Genomic DNA, 20,225 nt, shown 5'->3' with positions numbered 1-20,225 from the left:
CAATCATTAAATTTCAGAGTATAAAGAATACAGACAGAGAGGTCCAGTGATTTCCCCGAGAGGACATAGCCAGTTGGTATCTTGCTTTTCACGGAAGTCTTTCCAGGATACTGTGCTCCCTCTGGTCACACAGCTCCTACCTCTCCAACCCCACTTTCCTTCCCAGCCCCCCACCCCCCAGCCCCCAGACTGTGTAATTGCCTTCTGTATTTTCATTACCTCTGCCTTTAGGTTTGGGCACCAGGGCTACCTGTGGTGTTTCAGGTAAGTATGCACCATAGCTCGGGGCGAGTGAGGATAAGATCTCCAGCTCACTGTTCAGGATAATGCTTAGTAGAACCAAATGTGTCATTGACCTTTTGTGTTCATGAGAGAGAAGAGTCAATGGCAGGGCTCTTCTTAGAATGATATCTTAGAGTCTGGTCTATTATCTTCCAAGTCATCTTGCACTTGCTCACACAGAGCCTTACCTGACACTTTGCTTCTCACCTACTTTCCAAAGAGCTTTTCCTAATTACTCTTTATTGCTTGGCTTTTCAAGTTGTTTTCTGAGAACCCTACACCTTACACTCTGGGTAGGCAGTTGCTTTACTTTTTTACTTTTTGCTTTGACGTTGCTAAGGGGATGCCCAAGGCCCTGTCTGCCCACCCCCACCCGCCCTTTCCCGGTTTTGTCACGGTGTTCTCTGGCCACAGAAATTGGACCAGGTGTCAGTATAAGACACAACAAGATCCTTCCTCAAGATTTTTGACTCTGGGAAACTGGATTTCTAGTTGTAAGACTGGAAACCTGGGAGCTTCAAACAACCCAATGTTCTGCAGAGAAAAGCAGATGGCAGCCAAGGGAGAAGACATGCGGCAGTACCTGCAGTGAGAGATGGGGGACTGTTCGCCTACACCAAGCCCCAGGCCCAGGTGTTCCTGAGGTTTAGGGACATTCTTGGCTGTCCTGTCCCTTGGTTGCTAAGCTCCTAAAAACTCTACATTTTTGCTCAAACCAGGTCAAGTTTGGATTTCTATTATATGAAGTCAGATATTCTAACTGATAAAGTACTGCTAATACCTGTTTATTTTTTTGTTTACCTGTTTATTTTTTGTTATAATAGTCTGCATGTATTGAGCATGTTCCGTGGACCATTTAATCTGAGCAACACTCCTCAAAGGATTTTCAAGGCTTGTTTGTACTCAGAATTCAGCATCTTAGAGTTGCTCATCTTATCATTGTCTCATAACACACTCTTTACCCCTCTGAGCATTTGCTTCTATGGTTGCCTCAGACTCTATTGCTTATTCCTCAGTGTAGAACTCTGCCTGGCAAAGTCCTGCTCATCCTCCAAAGCCAACTTTGATGTAGCCACTCATAGAGACTTCCCTGCTCCTGGCAGAATGAATCACTCCCTTTCTTCTTGCCCTCCAATTCATGTTAAATTATGCTTAATTGGTTACAAGTCTGACTCCAATACTATGTTGAGAGCTCCGTGCAGGCACGGACCGTGTATTCTTCATTTGTCTAACTCCTGTTCCAGACACAATACCTGTCCTAGAATAGGTGTTTAATAACTACTTGTTGAGTTACATCAATTTGGGGAACTGCAGAGCCTAACCAGTGCAAATGAAGAAATTATATTCTTGTGCCTGGACAAATATGAAAAATGGCACAAGATGGCCCTACTGCTATGGCTCAGGTGAGCAGGTATCTTTACGGGGGGTGCGGGGGGACCATCTGGTGTGACTAATGAGAGACTTCCAACCTATCACTTCTAATACACTTTACTCTCAATACCTATTAAAGTCTGAACACTGTTCACTAACTGAATTTGCAATGCCCAGGTACTCACTGTGGCATAGAAAATTGAAAATAGACATTTATTTATGATCCTTGACTGCATCCCAGGTGACGTTCTGAATATTATTTTTGTCAGAGGTGGCTTTATAGTAATTGAAGGGTACACAACCATGTAGCATGGGGCAGTGTTTTTGTTTTCCAGGACTGGAGATGACTGTTTCATGGCCCAAGCCCTGAACATTGCCTCTGGGCTTGGCTCTGAAGTTTAAAGTTTGCCTTTTTAGGACAATGATTTAAATGTCTCCAGTGTCTCCAGTGGCTCAGCTGCCCTCGGATCTCTTCCATAAATCAACCGGTGTGAGGCAACTGGCAGCAGGAAAGGGTGTTGAGCCTTATTGCATACAGACCAGGAGGTACAGAAGCCAGAATGTAACAACACTTCAGTGAAAATGAGGAAGCAAGAGAAATCACTAGTTTGGCTTACAAACCCAACACTCCCAGCTGCACATGATTTACCAGCTTTGTAACTATGGCCGATGTTTTATCTCAATCCTTGCTCAACTAACTTCCCAACCTATTTTGGAATTTCCTCCTTTCCACCTATAATTCCACCTCTTATCCACCTATAATGATCATTGCTGAATGATCACAAAATGAAACATGATATTCACATAAGAAAACACGAGAAGGCACAATTCATGTAAAATAAATTATGAAAAATACTTGAAAGATAAATTAAAAATGACTCTTGGAGTATCTGAACATCAGCCCCTCTTGAAGAGCATAAATAAATGAGAGTTCACTGAATTTTAGACAGACTTTTCTCATTGAATTTGAAATATTCCATTAGAAACATAGTTGTGAAAGGCATAGGAAATATCTTGGATATATAAAATAAGAACCTTATGTATTTTTGACACTTTTATAATAACAGTATTAACATAGCATTAATTTAAGCATAATAATCAATGTGTAATTCTTCTGTTGCTTATTTGAGTAGCGGTACATTTTTTATTCTTTTGAATCCAAGATTAAATAATACATCTTAATTAGACCAACTTAAGACACTTAATAATAGATGGTACAGCTAACTCCATTTTTATATATCTCTACCTGTTTTTCCCAATACTGAGAAAAAAAGAAAAGGGAAGAACAGAAAACAAGATATACTTTGTCATAGATGAGGAGGCCCGGACTGCAGAACTAACACTCACAGCCAAGTTACTCTGCTGTTCTGCTAGGTTCTTGTTGGAGACCATGGTCCAGGAACTCAAGCTTTCTTTTTCTGGATAGCCCTGCTTCTCAAGGTTCTGATTTGATTGCTTCAAGTGATGACTCACACAGTATGTGACATGATTATTCAAAGCCAAACTAAAGCCAAGATGCCATTGCTGTTTCAAGATTTTGCTCTTCATTTGATGGTTTCTACCATCTCAGAAGCATCACACCAAGACATAGCCTCCATGACCAGAGAGGAGGATAGCCTCTGTTCTTCCCCTTGGAGCCATGGAAATAGAGAAACTCATAACTTTCAAGGAAAAATAAATGTACCCTGTGAACAAACATAGGCAGCCAAGGAGACACAATGACTGAATACTATGTGGTGTCCTGGGTGAGGTCCTGGAACAGGAAAAGGCCATTAGTAACAAAGCTAGGGAAATCCAAACGAGGTTTGGAGCGTGGTTAATAGTAATCGCCAATGTTAATCTCTTAATTTTGACAAATGCATATCGGGGAGAGTGATGCAAGATGTTACCATTAAAGGAAACTGAGTAAAGAGCATATGGGAACTTTCTGAACTGTCTTTTCAATTTTTCTGTAAATGTAAAATTATTTCAAAATTAAAAGTTTACTGAGAGAAAGAGAGAGAGAATGCAGTCTCCAGCATCAGGCAGCATCTGCAGATGGAGAGGGTGAAAGCATTCACACGGGAGAAAGTTAAGCATTGGGGCAGCTAGTGCAAGACTACTGTCAAATGGGGGCGCCTGGGTGGCTCAGTTGGTTAAGCCACTGCCTTCGGCTCAGGTCGTGATCTTGGACCCGCTGAGTCCCGCTGAGCAGGGAGCCTGCTTTGCCCACTGACCCTCCCCCCTCTCATGCTCTCTCTCTCTATCTCATTCTCTCTCTCAAATAAATAAATAAAATCTTTAAAAAAAAAAAAAGACTACTGTCAAATGAGCTCAGACAGTAAAAGTTCAAAGAAAGTATAGATGCATGTGATTTAACAGCAAAGACTGCATGAACCAATCAGGATTTGATCGTAGTATTTAAAGATTTGGGTAGATTCAGAGTGTTCCAGGTAGAGGAACAACCCAGTTAAAGGCTTAAAGCTTGTCAGTACTGAGAGGAAGGTGTCAGAACACAGCCAGAACCAGCCTAGTTGGAATGGACTGTTCAGCTTGGAGCAAGGCTAGCTGTTTAATTAGAGGTCCCAGGGCAAAGTGAAAATGTAGAGCCCCTTTTCCAAAAAGCAGAAAATGGCTTTTTCCTTTCTTATGTTCTCTCTCTTTCTCTTTCTCCATTTTTTATTTGCTACTTAACATCTGTTCCTTGGACACAGGGATACTTGTTGGGTGAGTGCAGGCCCCCACACACGCTGGTGGTCTCACCCTGAGATCCCAACACTCCCCACACCAGTACTCAGGTCGCTGTAGGATTGCTAAGCAAAGACATGGGAGTGTGGCTGAAAACCCACCCCAAGAGGTGGGGAGGCAACAGGAGGCAAGACCATGCCTGAGCTGAGGCTCTGAGCCCAAACCCCCTGTGTGTGCTCCATTATCCCATTGGAAATCACTTACAGAAAATAAGTTGAAAGATAAAAGAAATCTACACATTCAAAGGAATCCCTATCAAAATACCATCAACATTTTTCACAGAGCTGGAACAAGCAATCCTAAAATTTGTATGGAACCAGAAAAGACCCCAAATAGGCAGGGGAATGTTGAAAAAGAAAACCAAAGCTGGGGGCATCACAGTGCCTCACTTCAAGCTGTATTACAAAGCTATAATCATCAAGACAGCATGGTATTGGCACAAAAACAGATACATAGATCAATGGAACAGAATAGAGACCCCAGAAATGGACCTTCAACATTATGGTTAACTAATCTTCGACAAAGCAGGAAAGAATATCCAGTGGAAAAAAGACAGTCTCTTCAATAAATGGTGCTAGGAAAATTGGGCAGCCACATGCAGAAGAATGAAACTGGACCAGACTTACACCATACACAAAGATAAACTCAAAATGAATGAAAGACCTCAATGTGAGACAGGAATCCATCAAAATCCTAAAGGAGAACACAGGCAGCAACCTCTTCGACTGCAGCAACTTCTTGCAAGACACGTCTCTAAAGGCAAGGGAAACAAAAGCAAAAATGAACTATTGGGACTTCATCAAGATAAAAAGCTTCTGCATGGCAAAGGAAACAGTCAACAAAACTAAAAGGCAACCTATGAAATGGGAGAAGATATTTGCAGATGACATATCAGATAAAGGGCTGGTATCCAAGATCTATAAAGAACTTATCAAACTCAACACCCAAAAGCAAATAATCTGGTCAAGAAATGGGCAGAAGACATGAACAGACACTTCTCCAAAGAAGACATACAAATGGCCAACAGACACATGAAAAAATGCTCTACATCACTTGTCATCAGGGAAATCCAAATCAAAACCACAATGAGATACCACCAGTTAGAATGGCTAAAATTAATAGACAGGAAACAACAAATCTTGGCGAGGCTGTGGAAAAAGGGGAACCCTCTTACACTGTTGGTGGGAATGCAAGCTGGTGCAGCCACTCTGGAAAACAGTATGGAGGTTCCTCAAGAAGTTAAAAATAGAGCTACCCTACAACCCAGCAATTGCACTACGGAGTATTTACCCCAAAGATACAGATGTAGTGAAAGGGGCACCTGCACCCCAATGTTCATAGCAGCAATGTCCACAATAGCCAAACTGTGGAAGGAGCCGAGATGCCCTTCAACAGATGAATGGATAAAGAAGATGTGGTCCATATATACAATGGAATATTACTCAGCCATCAGAAAGGATGAATACCTACCATTTACGTGGATGGAATTGGAGGGTATTATGCTAAGTGAAATAAGTCAAGCAGAGAAAGACAATTATCATATGGTTTCACTCATATGTGGAATATAAGAAATAGCACAGATGATCATAGGGGAAGGGAGAGAAAACTGAATGGGAAGAAATCAGAGAGGGAGACAAACCATGAGAGACTCTGGACTCTGGGAAACAAACTGAGGGTTACAGAAGGGAGGGGGCTGGGGGGAGGGGGTAACTGGGTGATGGACATTAAGGAGGGCACGGGATGTGATGAGCACTGGGTGTTATACGCAACTAATGAATCATTGAACACTACATCAAAAACTCATGGATGTACTATAGGTTGGCTAATTGAATTTAAATTAAAAAAGGAAAGATAAAAGCACTTCCACATGGCAACTATGCACTGTTGTGGGGGAGGCGTGTGAGGTCCTTCTGAGCCCCGTGCGGCTGCACTGCTTGCAGGCCCGTAAAGCCGGCCCACCCTGGGCAGGGGTGCTTAGAAGATTAATCAGGATCAGGAGGGGCTTAGGCTGTGGAGGATTCTGAAGGCTGGGTTTTCCTCTGTAAGAATGGAGAGAGGCCAGAGGTGATTGAGGAGACACAACCAAATCGGATTTTTGTGACCGATCCAGTGGAAAAGTGGAGAGTGGGCTTCATAGGAGACACCTCTGGCAGTTTTCACCAGTCAAGAATTCAACAGTCAATCTTAGGAGGAAAAGGGAAGAAGCAAGCGTGACAGGACAGTTTCCTTCCCTTGAGGTAAACTATTTGACTGTGTTAACAGTTCTAATTCAGAACAGATGTATCAACCCAAACACCGTTTTCTGAAGTTCATTTTTGGTTGACAGATTTATCTAAAAAGACCCTTTATCTTAGGGACACAGACCTTGCCAATATAGAATTTTCTTTTTAGGAGCCTCTCTTATAAAATCAGAATTGAGCTCAATGAATGTCCCTGATATCAGGACTGTGATTGCTGCCACAATGTATTTTACTGCCAAGGCATTTAAAATCTGTTTCCAGTTTGGGGGCGCCTGGGTGGCTCAGTCTGTTAAGCATCTGCCTTTAGCTCGGGTCATGATCCTGGGGTCCTGAGGTTGGGCTCCCTGCTCAGCGGGAAGTCTGCTTATCCCTCTCCCCACCCCTCGCCCCTGCTCGTTCTCTCTCTGTCTCTCGCTTAAATAAATAAATTTTTAAAAATCTTTTTTTTTAATCTGTTTCCAGTTTTTCCTCTGGGAAGTTCTCAAACTGCTTTGAACTCTTTTTTCCCAGGTACCTCCAGATCATCAGTTACTCGATGTAAACCAGGGGCCAACTACCCCAGTTCCCACAGTGGTATCAGTAGACAACTCTCCCCTCTTTCTGTCACTGAAGATTCTTCTGCTCCTATTTTTGAACTTCAGAGCCGAGGATCCTCTGGAGTTTGCGGACACAGAGTCGAAAGGCAGAACAGATCAGGTACGCTGGTGACCTCCTCTTAAATAACAGTACATCTAGGTAACCTTCTAGCCAGCCATGAAAGATGGTACCATTGGCCCAGAATGCAGAGACGTTCCATGGACTCTCAGGGGTGGGAGTGGGGAAGGTTTGTCAAGTGGAAGAAGGAAGAAGGGAAATGTGTAGTAGGATCTGTTAGTGGTGTGCAGTATAGCAGAGAAAGCAAATACCAAAGACGGTCCTTGAAGGGCTTAACACAGGATTAAACAGTGACACCCAATTAAGTTTATAAGGTAACTAGTTCTCTCATCTTGAAGATGTCAAATGCCAGCATCTTTGATCTCAACCCTGGGATAGTAATAGCCCACTCCTTCTCTGAGAATAAAAACAGCAGTAAAATCACAGACTCTGCTTTTGTGCCCATCGGGACTGGCGGTCCTTGGAACCCTCTTAGTTTTCCTAGATCTACACCTTCTTCAGGACACTGCACTGCCTCCCTGATCAGCATTTACTGGTCAGTCAAGACCTCTAGACTTTCCTCACATCCACTTGACCACACTCACCAACTCCTGGGTTACTCAGGTTACTGGAATTGCTAGATGAATCTCATAACTAGATCCAGGGATTTCCCAGCAAAGTTATCATTTTCCGATGCAGCTGAGTCCACTAGGCTGCTGGCCATACCGGCCTTCTTGGCAGTGGACATCTTACTGCCTTCCCTAGAGAATGTGCTCAAGTTCCCAGTTCATACTCACTTCCTCTTGTCACATGACTGCACTTCCATTTCTGAAAAGAGCGAAACAATCAACGATCGTATGCTAACAGACGCTTTCCTCTGTGCCGCGATGTCTCTGTTCTTTTGTTTGCCAATTACCATATTTTGGGGCCGCCTTTAACATGTGTGTTTCTACCTTTCCATTGTCAACTCCTTTTGCTATGTCCATGACCACCTCCTCTCCATTTCTGCCACCTGCATTTTCAGTCTCTCCTTCCACTCATTCCTTCAGCTTGGTCAGTAACATATTAAATCTCTTGCATCCTTAAAAACAATAATAAAACAGCAAAACCAACAAAAGACTCCATCCAAAATAAATGGTTAGTTGAAAATAAAACAGAACTTTGAGAAAACTGGCTTAAAAAAATAAACAGAAGAAAATGGAATTCAGGGCACTTAGTATGGATGGGGGGCGGTAACAAAAGTATACAGGAAATAGAAGAGCCTCTTCTAGGGCTCTCCTAATTTGAGAAGAGGGTTTTTTTTTTTAATATAAGAAAAGATATTTTTCAAAAAGTGACAATATTTTAAAATAGTATCTCAGCAACTATTGACCCCAAGGCTGAGGTTCTTTTTTAAAAATGAAGAAAATGACATCTTAAATCATCAGAAAGTTTTAATTGGCTTTAATAAGTTGCAGTAATATTCCTATTATCCCAGTTATCTGCAGAATAGAATGTTCCAGTTAATTAAATATACTGATTAATAAAGACTTGCCCTATCTATCATATGCAGACTACAAATTTTAAAGGCTATACCATTAAAGATCACATGGGACATAATTTACTTTCTGTGATGATTCAGAAGGCACTTGGGGGATATTCCAGGGCACCAAAGAAAAAAGAGAAAAGGGGAATAATCTGAAGAGCAGCTCACCATGGCTCATGAATGTTATATACTTAACTTCAAAACGAATCCCATGAGACAAGTGTTATCACTGTTTGACAGATAAAAAAGCTAAGACTGGAATCAAACATGAGCTCAGGGCCACACAATGGTTGCACTCATGTTTCCAAATTCCAGTGGCCTCATTAATAAATCTAATCAAGTTTCATGGTAATGGATGGAATTCCTGGTATATCAGTTGTAATGATATATACAAAACTATACATCTAAGCAGGACTATAGAGAATTTAAAATGACCAGAAAAATAAAAGAGCTCTGGAGACCCAGTCTTTCTATGGTATCGATAGATGGTAAAAGTAAAGAATTGGCAGCAATTAAATCTAGCTAGCAGAAGAAGAATGGGTCGATGCTCTGGAGGGATCTAGGTGACTACTGGTGTCATCAAGAGTACCATCCATGGTATGAGGGTGGCACCGAGCAGTCTTCAAAGAAGGTGACAGTGAAGGCAGATACCACCTTAACGGGATACTGAGAACCTTTATAGAATCATTCCTCCTTTATGAGATGGTCCCTGAGAATAATGTAATCTGAAGAGTACACCTTTCTCTTAGGCATCACTCCTCTTAAGCCTCATGCCAGACTACCATTCCTGTCAGGAAACAGAAATTTTTCTCCAGACCGTTTCTGAAACTTCCAATGCTTAAATGAAGAGCTCAAGCCTGAAACCTAGATAGAACGAATATCCAGAATAAAAGATTTGGACGCTAGAGTCATACCAACTTGGGTTCAACCTTGGACAACTTTTAACACAAATCTCAGTTTTTTCATCTGTAAAATGGGAGTCATAATACCTACTTCACCCGGTAGGTTACCGTTTCCTTCCCAGCCTCCCAAGACAAGAGCCTCTTAATCTACCCTCTCACTCATTTTATATTTTTCCCCTCTACTCTCTGCATAAGCCACGTGGTCACAGAGAGGATTTGCAGAACTGTTATCAAGAGCAGGAATTGTCTATACACAATAAAGGGAGTTAGCTGGCTCACACTTCCAGACTCATGTCAATGTTACTACATCATGGAAGTTTCTCCTGATCATTTCCCACCCTGTCCCTTAACCAGTGCTTCTCTTCTGCCTCCACGTGGCCTTGTATCTGCCATAGTTGGCCCTATCACACTATTTTGGATGTTTTCTGGCTTAACACTGGGCCATGAGCTCAGGTCTTTCATCTTTGAACCCTTAGGACCCAAAGAGCTAACTAGCTCCTGGTAATCTCTATAAGATTTTGTTGAATACAGGAAAAAAAGAAGACCAGTTTTCATCTTCTAGAGGCCTTGGTCCTAAGAATCCAGTACTGTTTAGAAGACTTGGAAGTCATACAGTAATTACTGTGTTTGTCATTACTTGGTTTATAGTCCCCAATTCAGAATTCACCTTCAAGTCTTGCTACCCCCCCTCCCCAAATAATGATATCAGAAAGCCTTGGCTGGGTGAAAGTTTTTACCCCAGGGGGGCAGTCATGCCTGGCTCATTAAGCAATAGGACCAACATTCAGCGAGAGAAAGACAGCAGGTTCTGGAGAGATAAAGTGAGAAACCCATCCACTACCACTTACAATCTGCAGACTACACCACTCTCTTAACACCTAGGATAAACCCTGTGCTCAAAGGAGGTGCCTGGAGGCAGGAGAGAACTTGCAGACAACTCTGCCTCCCTTCCCTCAGGATTCTAACACCTGGGATCTCAGCTTGGGGACTCAGGGTGACCTCAGCTTTCTTTTAACCTCCTGACAGGTGCATAAATTTATTGTGTTGCACTTGTTTTCTCTATCAAGAGAGAAGGTCTTTATGATTGTCACTTTCAGAGAGTTTTGATTATTTTAATGTAAAAAAATGCTACTAAATTTTCCTAGTAAATGTAAAAACACAAAGCAGAACTCATTGTGCTCCCAGAAATACATTAAACTGTAATTTGTTCCTATGTGGGAAATGACTTTGTGTAGTCAGGATTTGCTCTGTTCTTGGGACACATTGCTTTTCAATTTAATAGTCAGCTTTGCTGCAGTTTCAGGGAAAAAAAAAACAAATACCTTAGTGGAGTAGAACAACAAATACTTATTTCTCACTTACTTTTCATGTCAGCAGATACGGGGCCGCTTTGGCTGGGCTCTGCTCATTCTCCCACAGAGACGGAAAGGGCAGCTCCTATTTGGCATATTCCATTCTAGTAACAGAAAAGAAGAGCAGGAGAGTTTAGTGGGACCTCGTGATGCCTCTTTAAGCTTCTTCTGGGAGGCGACCTACCTCACATCTCTCTGTTCATGTTTGATTAGACCAAGCAGGTCATGGGGCCAAGGCCAAAGTCTTTGGGGCTGAAATATGTAATGCTTTTATGAGGAAATGATTAGGGTACATGAAAGGACAGCATAGCATCCACCAAGTTCATGAGCATTGTCATGGCCTTGACAATGGATGGGGGTCAAGATCCATACTGTACCTTACAGAGCAAAGATTCAGGAGAGAAAGTGAGCCAGAGTTATGAATCTCTTTAAATGAGGTTTGTAAAAAAGCAAAACACTGGTGATTCTACTGTCTTCCTCTTTGGTTGCTGTCCTATAACCTGAATTCCACACATTTGTGTTTCTCTCCTGTTTTCAGGGGAGGATGGAACACAGACACTTCCTGAGAACAGCAGTCAAGAAAACAGAAGCAAGGCTCGCTGCCGGTCCTGCACGTCCATGGTCCTGAAGGCCGTCTGGGGACTCTTGATCATCTTGTCAGTGTCATCATCTTGGGTTGGAACCACACAGATTGTAAAAATTACTTACAAGAACTTCTACTGTCCATTTTTCATGACTTGGTTTTCAACAAACTGGAACATTATGTTTTTCCCAGTCTATTATTCCGGTCATCTGGCCACTGCTCAAGAAAAGCAATCTCCGATGAAAAAATTCAGGTAGGTTTCATGTTAAATGGCCAATACACAATGTTTTAAAATAATTTCATGAAAATCTGCATAATTTCATCTCTGTGGTATATGAACTGAGCTGACTTGGGGAGTGTGGAGAGCCAGGATCTAAGGTTGGTAATGAATACATGAGAACTAGGAAACAGAATCAGCACCCCCACACAGCAAAAAATTATTGAATGTCTGCCACATGCCAGGCACTGTGTTGGTGCTTTTGTAGATCTTATCTTAATTAATCATCATTGGTGGTAACGTGTACCTTTTAAGGTGGTGTTATTCCCATTTTAACACAAGCAGAAACAAATTTAGAAAGGTTGAATAACTTGTCCAAGGTCACACAGGTCTAAATAACAGGATCCAGACTTAAATGCAGAATTATCTCAGAAAGTCATGTTTTAAAAGAACACCGCAATGTCTCAAGCCTAGGAAAAAAAAAACAAAACAAAATGTGTATTAGTAAGATTAATTGTTACAAAAACATTTGCTTAATATTCTGGACACTGTGGTGCCTAAGCAGATAAAATGATCTGGTTTCATAAAAAAGGAAGTTTGGCCCTGATGGTTTAAAGATTATTTATTTATTTGATGGCGGGGGGCAGGGACAGAGGGAGAGAGAATTCCAAGCAGACTCCCTACTGAGTGGGAAGCTGATGCAGGGCTCAATCTATGACCCGAGACCATGACCTGAGCCAAAACCAAGAGTCGATGCTCCACGGAATGAGCCACCCAGGCAGCCCAGCCCTGAGGTTTAGAAGATGCCATTCTTTGCTGGCTGGGAGCACATGGGGCCTTCACTGTTGGTTCACCAGCTATGAACTTGGTAGTGCCATGGTTCTAGTAATTGCTCTGTGCTAAACTTGGCCTCTGCAGCTCCATCTTGGAGCATTCAGGAAGCTGGCAGGACCAGTCCTGCATAGCATTCAATGAAGGCAAAAAGCAGCATTTGGGTCAAAGTATCTTTGCTAACAGACAGGTTCTTGAAGAGGAAAGGCCCAGAGGGAAGGAATAACTTCCAGGACAGTCACTCTAATCATGGAGACAAAACAGTAGTCAAGACCGCAGTGGATGGCAGTGGGAGAGGGACAGTTCTCTACACCAGTTTATTGTTCCTGGGCAGAATGACAACAAACTCATCTTTCAGAAGCCAAAATCACCTTTCTTTCTTGCCCCTGTCCTTCACGAGAAGAAGTGCATTATCAGACTATTCTTAAAAACTTAAACTGCAAAGTGTGTATCTTCAACTTCCCTTTTCTGTCACCAGCTTGGAAGTGCCCGAGAATATTAAAGTCACACTGTGAGCTGATTTTTCCATGGTGTCCATGATTATTTAATTAAAATTAAACAAAACCTATAAAAATAATAAATGTCTTCTGGTTTGGAGGAAAGAAATAAGACTGACACCTATTTGTGATTGCTAAGGATACTTTGTATTTGATTCCCATCAAAATAGGTATGATGTTGGGGCATAAGGTCTTTTTTAATAACAATATTTCATAAGCGATTGCAGGGGACATGATTATCAGACTAAAATTCTCCCTGTTTGAAAATAGTTTATCCATAGCATGTATGTTCTACTCCAATGCCCCTATGGTTTAGACACACATGCTGACAAAAACAAGAGTTTAGTACGGGATGTAGCACCTCAGGACACCTCAAAGCAAGCCGACTTGGTTTTATTTGAGATAACACATTTACAAGAGGCTGCTGCTGACAGAAATGTTGTTTTGGGAATCAACTTCATCTCCACCACCTCTCTCATGTCGGACTAATGCCGAATTTAGCAAAACCTGGGATTTGACAAGACACCTCCACATGTTAGTGCAAGTATGGTGAAGTTGACGATTTCTGAAACCGAATCAAAGGGCTGTTATTGTCAAGGAGAAAACATTGTCTTTGACAGGACTATTCTCCAGAGTGCCCCCCCCATAGGAGAGGTAAACATTGCCAGAAAATTCTGAGATCCTGGATCTTGTTTTCCTTGTAGACTCATAACACCATCTGCCAAGAAGGCACTTCGCGCAGCTCTCATGGCAGAATGAGGGGAAAATAGAATTAGGGTAGAAGACTGGAAACAGAATGTGTCCCATAGCTTCAGACCCTCTGACTAGTTTCTTCTTTTCCCTTGAATGGTGTGAAAGCATTTTCAGTTTTTTTCTTATCGCTAACATCAAAAGAATTTTCAATAATGTATCAAATTTAGATCGTAGGGGTTATTCATTTGGAAATCGTTTCTGATATTACAATCAAGAGCATTTAATTGCATCATATGAATTTGAAATTTAATAAGAAAATATTTATAAACCATAGTTTTGACAAGGGTGTTTTCTTAAGGAAAAAAATCTCTAGAAAGCATGAAACTAGAGCCAAAGATCTACTCATCTCTGTCAGCACCTATGAAATGTGCTTAAGATGTCATCTGACATATAGAAGGGGTTCAGTAACTAGTAGGTGCTGTAACAGTGTTGAGCATAATTAAAGATTTATGTATTTATTTTAGAGAGAGCCTGTGAGTGGGGGGAGGGACAGAGGGAGAGACGGGGAGAGGGAGAGAAGCTCAAGCAGACTCCCAGCTGAGTGCGGAGCCTGATATGGGGCTCAATCCCACAACCCTGAGATCATGACCTGAGCCGAAATCAAGAATCAAATGCTTAAATGACGGAGCCACCCAGGCACCCCAATGTTGAGCATAATTAATTTATTAGTGTCCCCCAGCTTCTAAGCTTTGGCGCAAGCTTTGCCACCTGTCAGTGCCTCTTGCCTAGAAATTCTGATCTCATCATCCCAAGGAGAGCCCCACTGTTACTTGCTTATCTAAAGTAATCCTCTCTTTTTCTGAATTGTCACATTTCTGAGCGCTTAATGCTTAAACAGCATCAGGTGCCACACCGGTGACCTGGCGTTTCAATGGAGACCATTTTTAAGTCCTGCTATAGCAGTGACAAACCGGGAGAAGGTTGGCAGGAAGAGAAGGGAAGAAGAGGGGACTGATAAGGAAGCCAACACCAGGGGGCCAGGCGGGGCCAGGTGAACAGAACAGTCTCTGCCCCCCTGGGGGAGGGGGCTCTCCCTGTCACTGTGCCTCCCTGCAGGGTCAGAATGTGTACTCTCCTGCATTCAAAGTCTTTGCTTGAGAGCTTGCAACCCAGCATGATGGTGGGCTCTGGGAAGGAAGAACCATCCGCGGACAGGGCCAGCGATTTGAAAAGAAATCCTTTCCTCAGAAATGCGTTTGTTGTGGTTCTTCATCAATGTGTATTTCAAAAGTCATGCAGTACTTGTAGATGTCAGGATGAGCCCACAGCTCTCAGCTCCAGCTCTCCCTGGAGACTTTCTCACAGAGCAGATCCCTTTGTGAGGACAGACAGGTAGGATGTCCTGAGCCAACTGTGGCTCTGATTCCGTGTATCTCCCTGGCCGCAGGGCTCGAGAGATGCCCTCCATTTCCCTGGGTGTGTGAGTAGGTGCGATTTCTGTTTACAAAAGACTTTGTTTTTAGGTTATTTCGCCCCTTTCTTGAAGCTTTGTCTCTTTCAAGTTAGAATTTCCCTTTGGGAGATCGCATTTTTATTTTACAAAAATCCTTCCGTTTTAGTTGTCCCCCACATAAAAACTAAAACTATTACACTGGTTTCTGTGTGTGCAATACGCATTTTTAACCTCCCGGGATTTGCTGGCCTACAATTCCCGCATTCTCAGCTGCCTGGAAGCAGTGTTTACCGTGAGACTTGACATTGAAGGCCATACTCCTGTGCTTAGAGCCTCACCACTCTGTCACTCCCTCCCTCCATGTGGCCCTCCCGTGGGGTAAGTTGCTTCATACGTGTGGGGCAAACACTGGTTCGAGATGACTTTGGTTTGCAATACTTTGAGGCACAATTGTTTCTTTTCAGGAAAAGCTAGAAGAGAAATCAGTGCCAGAGAAACCATGTAGATTTCATTATAACCATGCAAACATCAGTAACTTGTTGCTTTGAACAAGATATTTATACGACTCTTGAGAATACACTGCCTGGCACATGATAGTTGCCCAGTAAATGCTTGGATGTTCATGAACAACTGAGTGGAAAAAATAAAGCTGAGTTATCCCAATGGCGAGCCTCTTTTCAGTCCGTAGTCAGACAAACACTGTTACTCCATCACGCCATTACTGCCTGTCTGTATCGCTAGTTTGAACATTTTGATTAAAATGGCCCCTTGGGTTAAATAATCAATTTAGTCAGAAATCAAACAAAGCAAACATTTAACTGAAGTGATTATTTTTACACAATAAATTCAGATAATTCATCCCAAACAGCCAAATATGTGTATATAAATACAACCTGAGTTTGATTTTTTATTTAGTTAGTTTACCAGTTTGGGGTCATCACAGAAGCTTTCATCATTTTTTTCTGTCTTAAAAATGCTAGAGGAAAAACAAATTAGTCAACTGGGCAGATACATTAGAAAGAGGCCTTGACCCTTAGGAAAAATAACATCCCACATCATGTGGCTTTCCATGGCTGCAAGTCATCTCTACCTGTTCACACAGTCGCAGCCCTCTTGGTCCTGTTGTATTCGCCCCTTGGGAAAGAATCTTCTCTCTCATCCAATAGCTGGTAATCCTAGAAAATACTCATTTCTGTATTTCTCCAGGCTTCTCTGAGAATGTTCAGCAGCAGCAGACTGGCTGCCCCAGCCATCTCGAGAGAATATCTAGGTAGGAAAGGGCCTAGCTCTGCGCCTGGGGAGATGTGGCCTCTTGTCCATGGAACCCTTTGCCCCCATTGTGGCCCGTAGGTGGGAGCCCTGGGTTCAGTAATTTCCACAGATGAACAATGGGTGTTGAGTGTTTGTGTTCTTGCCAGAAAATGGCTGTCAAGAGTTAGACAACCCAAAATGTGTCACAATTAGTACCTGACAAGTAATCTCTTTTTCTTTCCTAGGGAATGCAGTCGGATTTTTGGTGAAGATGGTCTGACATTGAAGCTCTTTCTTAAAAGAACTGCTCCCTTTTCTATTCTATGGACTTTGACTAATTACCTGTATTTACTGGCTTTAAAGAAGCTGACAGCCACGGATGTCTCTGCTCTGTTCTGTTGTAACAAAGCCTTTGTCTTCTTGCTGTCGTGGATCGTGCTGAAAGACAGGTTCATGGGAGTGAGGGTAATGGCACACTTGATTCAATGTGTGAGGACACCCGTAATCGTAAATCCTGGGCATCGGGAGAGCTCCTCTGTTTCATGGAATTTCTGTCAAACTTTCCCCATTGGTTCTCGGTACAAATTGGAATTTGAAGATGCATTAGGACACCCAGGCAATTACCATATCATGAAAGGATAAAGAGACTCCCTTGGGCAGTCAGCTGATTTCAACAGGAGGCCCGAAAACAGACAGGGAAAAATAAGTTTTTTAAGAATTAGTGGTGTGATCAACTCTTTCTGTCCTCAGGAAAGAAGGGTCTGAGAAAATTAGCCACAGTAAAGATTATGATTTTTTTTTTTCAATCAACATATGTTGGGACGACTCCCTCATGCTTTCCCTCCCCTCCAGCCCCGAGATGGATTTAATTAACGTTGGTGTAAGTAGATAAGGTTACCAAACAGTAAATAAAGTCACTGGTAATGGCACAATGCTGTTAAAAGTGGCTATGTATCTAGCGTGACTAATCTAGAAATGGAACGAAAAGCAGCAATTTGTACTTTCGGGTACAAATCCTTCATTGAACTGTATTAAACTCCCACCAGCCACTTCAGTTCTGAGTTTATTCCTTTCAGAAGTAATATGGATTTGAAAAAAAATTCTTTTGTATGCTTGCTCTAGGTTAGGTTGATTGAAAGCCATGCAGATTTAAGGAGCCAGATCTCATTCATGTAATCTGGCATGCCACCATGATGAAAATATTGAGAACGTAATTCTTTAGAAAGAGGTACAAATGAAAAGCCTTTTCCCAGAAGATAAACATCACACACTTATTGTTCTCTGAAAGAGATGTCCAAGACTGGATTTGAAGCATATTTTTCTGTCCAAATATTGTTCTTGTTGCAATGACTTCAGGGTCCCTGGCCCCCTAAATGCTGAAATTAATACGAGAGAGAGTTGATGATAGCCATTAACCCTTAAAACTTTTTTAATAGCAAATTCCAATTGTATCTTGGGAGATGCTGCTCAAAAATTCAGAACTGAAGCTTGACATGAACAAGAAGTAGAAAGCTATGATAGCAGACAAGTTGAGAAACTCTGAACCAGTCCATGATACATTAGAATATACCCAGATGTGTACCACACTCTCCACCAGCTAACTTAGATTTGCCATCCAAAGGACTTACCATTATGTTTTTATATGTGAAACACTGGTGCTAGCTGTTTACCCTCAAGTACCCTGACAAATCCTTGAGAGCAGGGACCCTCCCTATATTGCTCACTGCTCCATTCAGGATTAGCTACATAATCTGTGGGGCCCAGTACAAAATGAAAACACAGGTACCACTCCTTTTTTTTAATTTTTAAAGCAGCTTTATTTCCCCCCCCAAGTTTTTATCTAAATTCAAGTTAGTCAGACACTAATGGTTTATTATATGTTGGCTAATTGAATTTAAATTAAAAAATAAATAAATTCAAGTTAGTTAACATATGGTGTAGTTTTGGTTTCAGGAGTAGAATTCAGTGGTTCATCATTACATATAACACCCAGTGCTCAGCACAAGTGCCCTCCTTAATGCCCATCCCCCATCTAGCCCCTCCCCCCGCCCCTCTCCCCTTCAGCAACCCTTCGTTTGTTCCCTATAGTTAAGAGTCTCTTATGGTTTGCCTGCCTCTCTGTTTTTATCTTATTTTATTTTTCCTTCCCTTCCCCTATGTTGATCTGTTTTGTTTCTTAAATAACACAGGGACCACTCAAAAAAATCTGTCCATAATTTCAATGCAGCAACAGCAGAGCATGAAACCAAGGGCAAGGCCCTTCTAATCATGGGACCCTATGCATCTGCAAAGGTCATAGGCCCATGAAGCCAGCTCTGCCTCTGTCTCTGGCACCTAGAATAAGGCAGGGGACAAAACAGGGCTCAGTAGATATTTGAGGATATAGTCAATAAATTCATGGTTACGAGTTCTTTCTCTTTTCTATCTGCCAGCACCATGGATTACCCATGAGGATTTGGAGGGCCTTCTCAGAAGAAAGGGGAAAAGAGGAGATTTAGGGGCTTTTCTGCCCTTTCAATGGCATCTGAATACCAAAAGGGAATCAATATCTTCACTATTAGATTTACCAGTGAGACAATCAGTTGTATTGGAGTGAATGAATGCATTTAACCAGGGAACTTACTGATGCAAGGTATCCTATCAAGAGAGGTTCAGTGTTTATTTGAGATTTAAAACACACACACACACACACACACACACACACACAAACTCAGCTGTGTAACTTCTATTTAAATCACACATTTAGGAAATCTGCCTACAGGCTACAGACCATCACCATTCGAAAATTGGCATCTATAGTGGGTTGAATGGTGGTCTCCAATAAGGTGTCCACATCCTCATTCCCAGACCCTGTGAATCTGACCTTATGTGGAAAAGTGGTCTTTGCAGACATAGTTAACATAAGGATCATGCAAAGAGGAGATCATCCTGGATTGTTTAGGTGGCCCTAATTCCAATAACATATATCCTTATAAGAGACACACACAGGAGAGACACACAGAAGAGGAGAAGGCAATGTGACCACAGAGACAGAGGTTGGAGTGACGTGGCCACAAGCCCAGGAAAGCAGGGGCGACCCCCAGAACCTGGAAGAGTCAAGGAATGTATTCTCTCCCAGAGCTGCCATTAGGAGCATGGCTCTGCTGGATTTGAACTTCTGGCCTCCAGAACTGTGAGAGAATAAATTTCTGTTGTTTTCAGTCACCAAGTTTGTGGTAATTGGTGACAGCAGCCTCAGGAAACTACTACAGCACCCGTAAGTAGTAAGACCCAGTAGAAAAAAAAACCATTACATAGCCAATGAGTTGTATATACTTGTTAATAAGGACATACATAAATTAAGACTTTATAGATGGCAAAATGGTAAACATGAACGTCAAGCATGGTAGAAGTCAGATAGTTTTCTTTTTATATACCAGGAAATGCTTTGCTCCTCACTGGGAAACATGAGGAAGTGTTTAATGCCACAACCCAGAAGAACGTCAAGGTGTAATTTTAACGACGCCTGTAATCAGGCCATGGGATATGAAAAGAACCAAAACAGCTTCAGCGTTTTGCCTTTTGACAGTCTCAGCAATTCTGTTTTTTCCTGAGACATATTGAGAACATGTATAATTGGGTCATTTGAGAAATTAAAGGAGAGCAAACAGAACACTGACAATGTAAAT

At 42.0% G+C, this 20,225-nt stretch overlaps 1 protein-coding gene across 1 annotated transcript in view; it reads left to right on the top strand.

Moving 5' to 3' along the window:
• The window catches only part of SLC35F4 (solute carrier family 35 member F4), a 227,628-nt gene that overhangs the window by 193,016 nt on the left and 14,387 nt on the right, over positions 1 to 20,225 (top strand). Inside the window, exons 2-4 of the mRNA XM_032405187.1 lie at positions 7,131 to 7,316; positions 11,571 to 11,868; positions 16,803 to 17,022. Coding sequence (XP_032261078.1) covers positions 7,131 to 7,316; positions 11,571 to 11,868; positions 16,803 to 17,022 — 704 coding nt within the window. The remainder of the gene's footprint in view (positions 1 to 7,130; positions 7,317 to 11,570; positions 11,869 to 16,802; positions 17,023 to 20,225) is intronic.

This window comes from Phoca vitulina, unplaced genomic scaffold (genome assembly GCF_004348235.1).
Source record: "Phoca vitulina isolate PV1807 unplaced genomic scaffold, GSC_HSeal_1.0 scaffold7, whole genome shotgun sequence".
Lineage (NCBI taxonomy): Eukaryota > Metazoa > Chordata > Mammalia > Carnivora > Phocidae > Phoca > Phoca vitulina.
The sequence above is the reverse complement of the archived record's forward strand: the minus strand, read 5'-3'. Positions and strand labels throughout refer to the sequence as shown.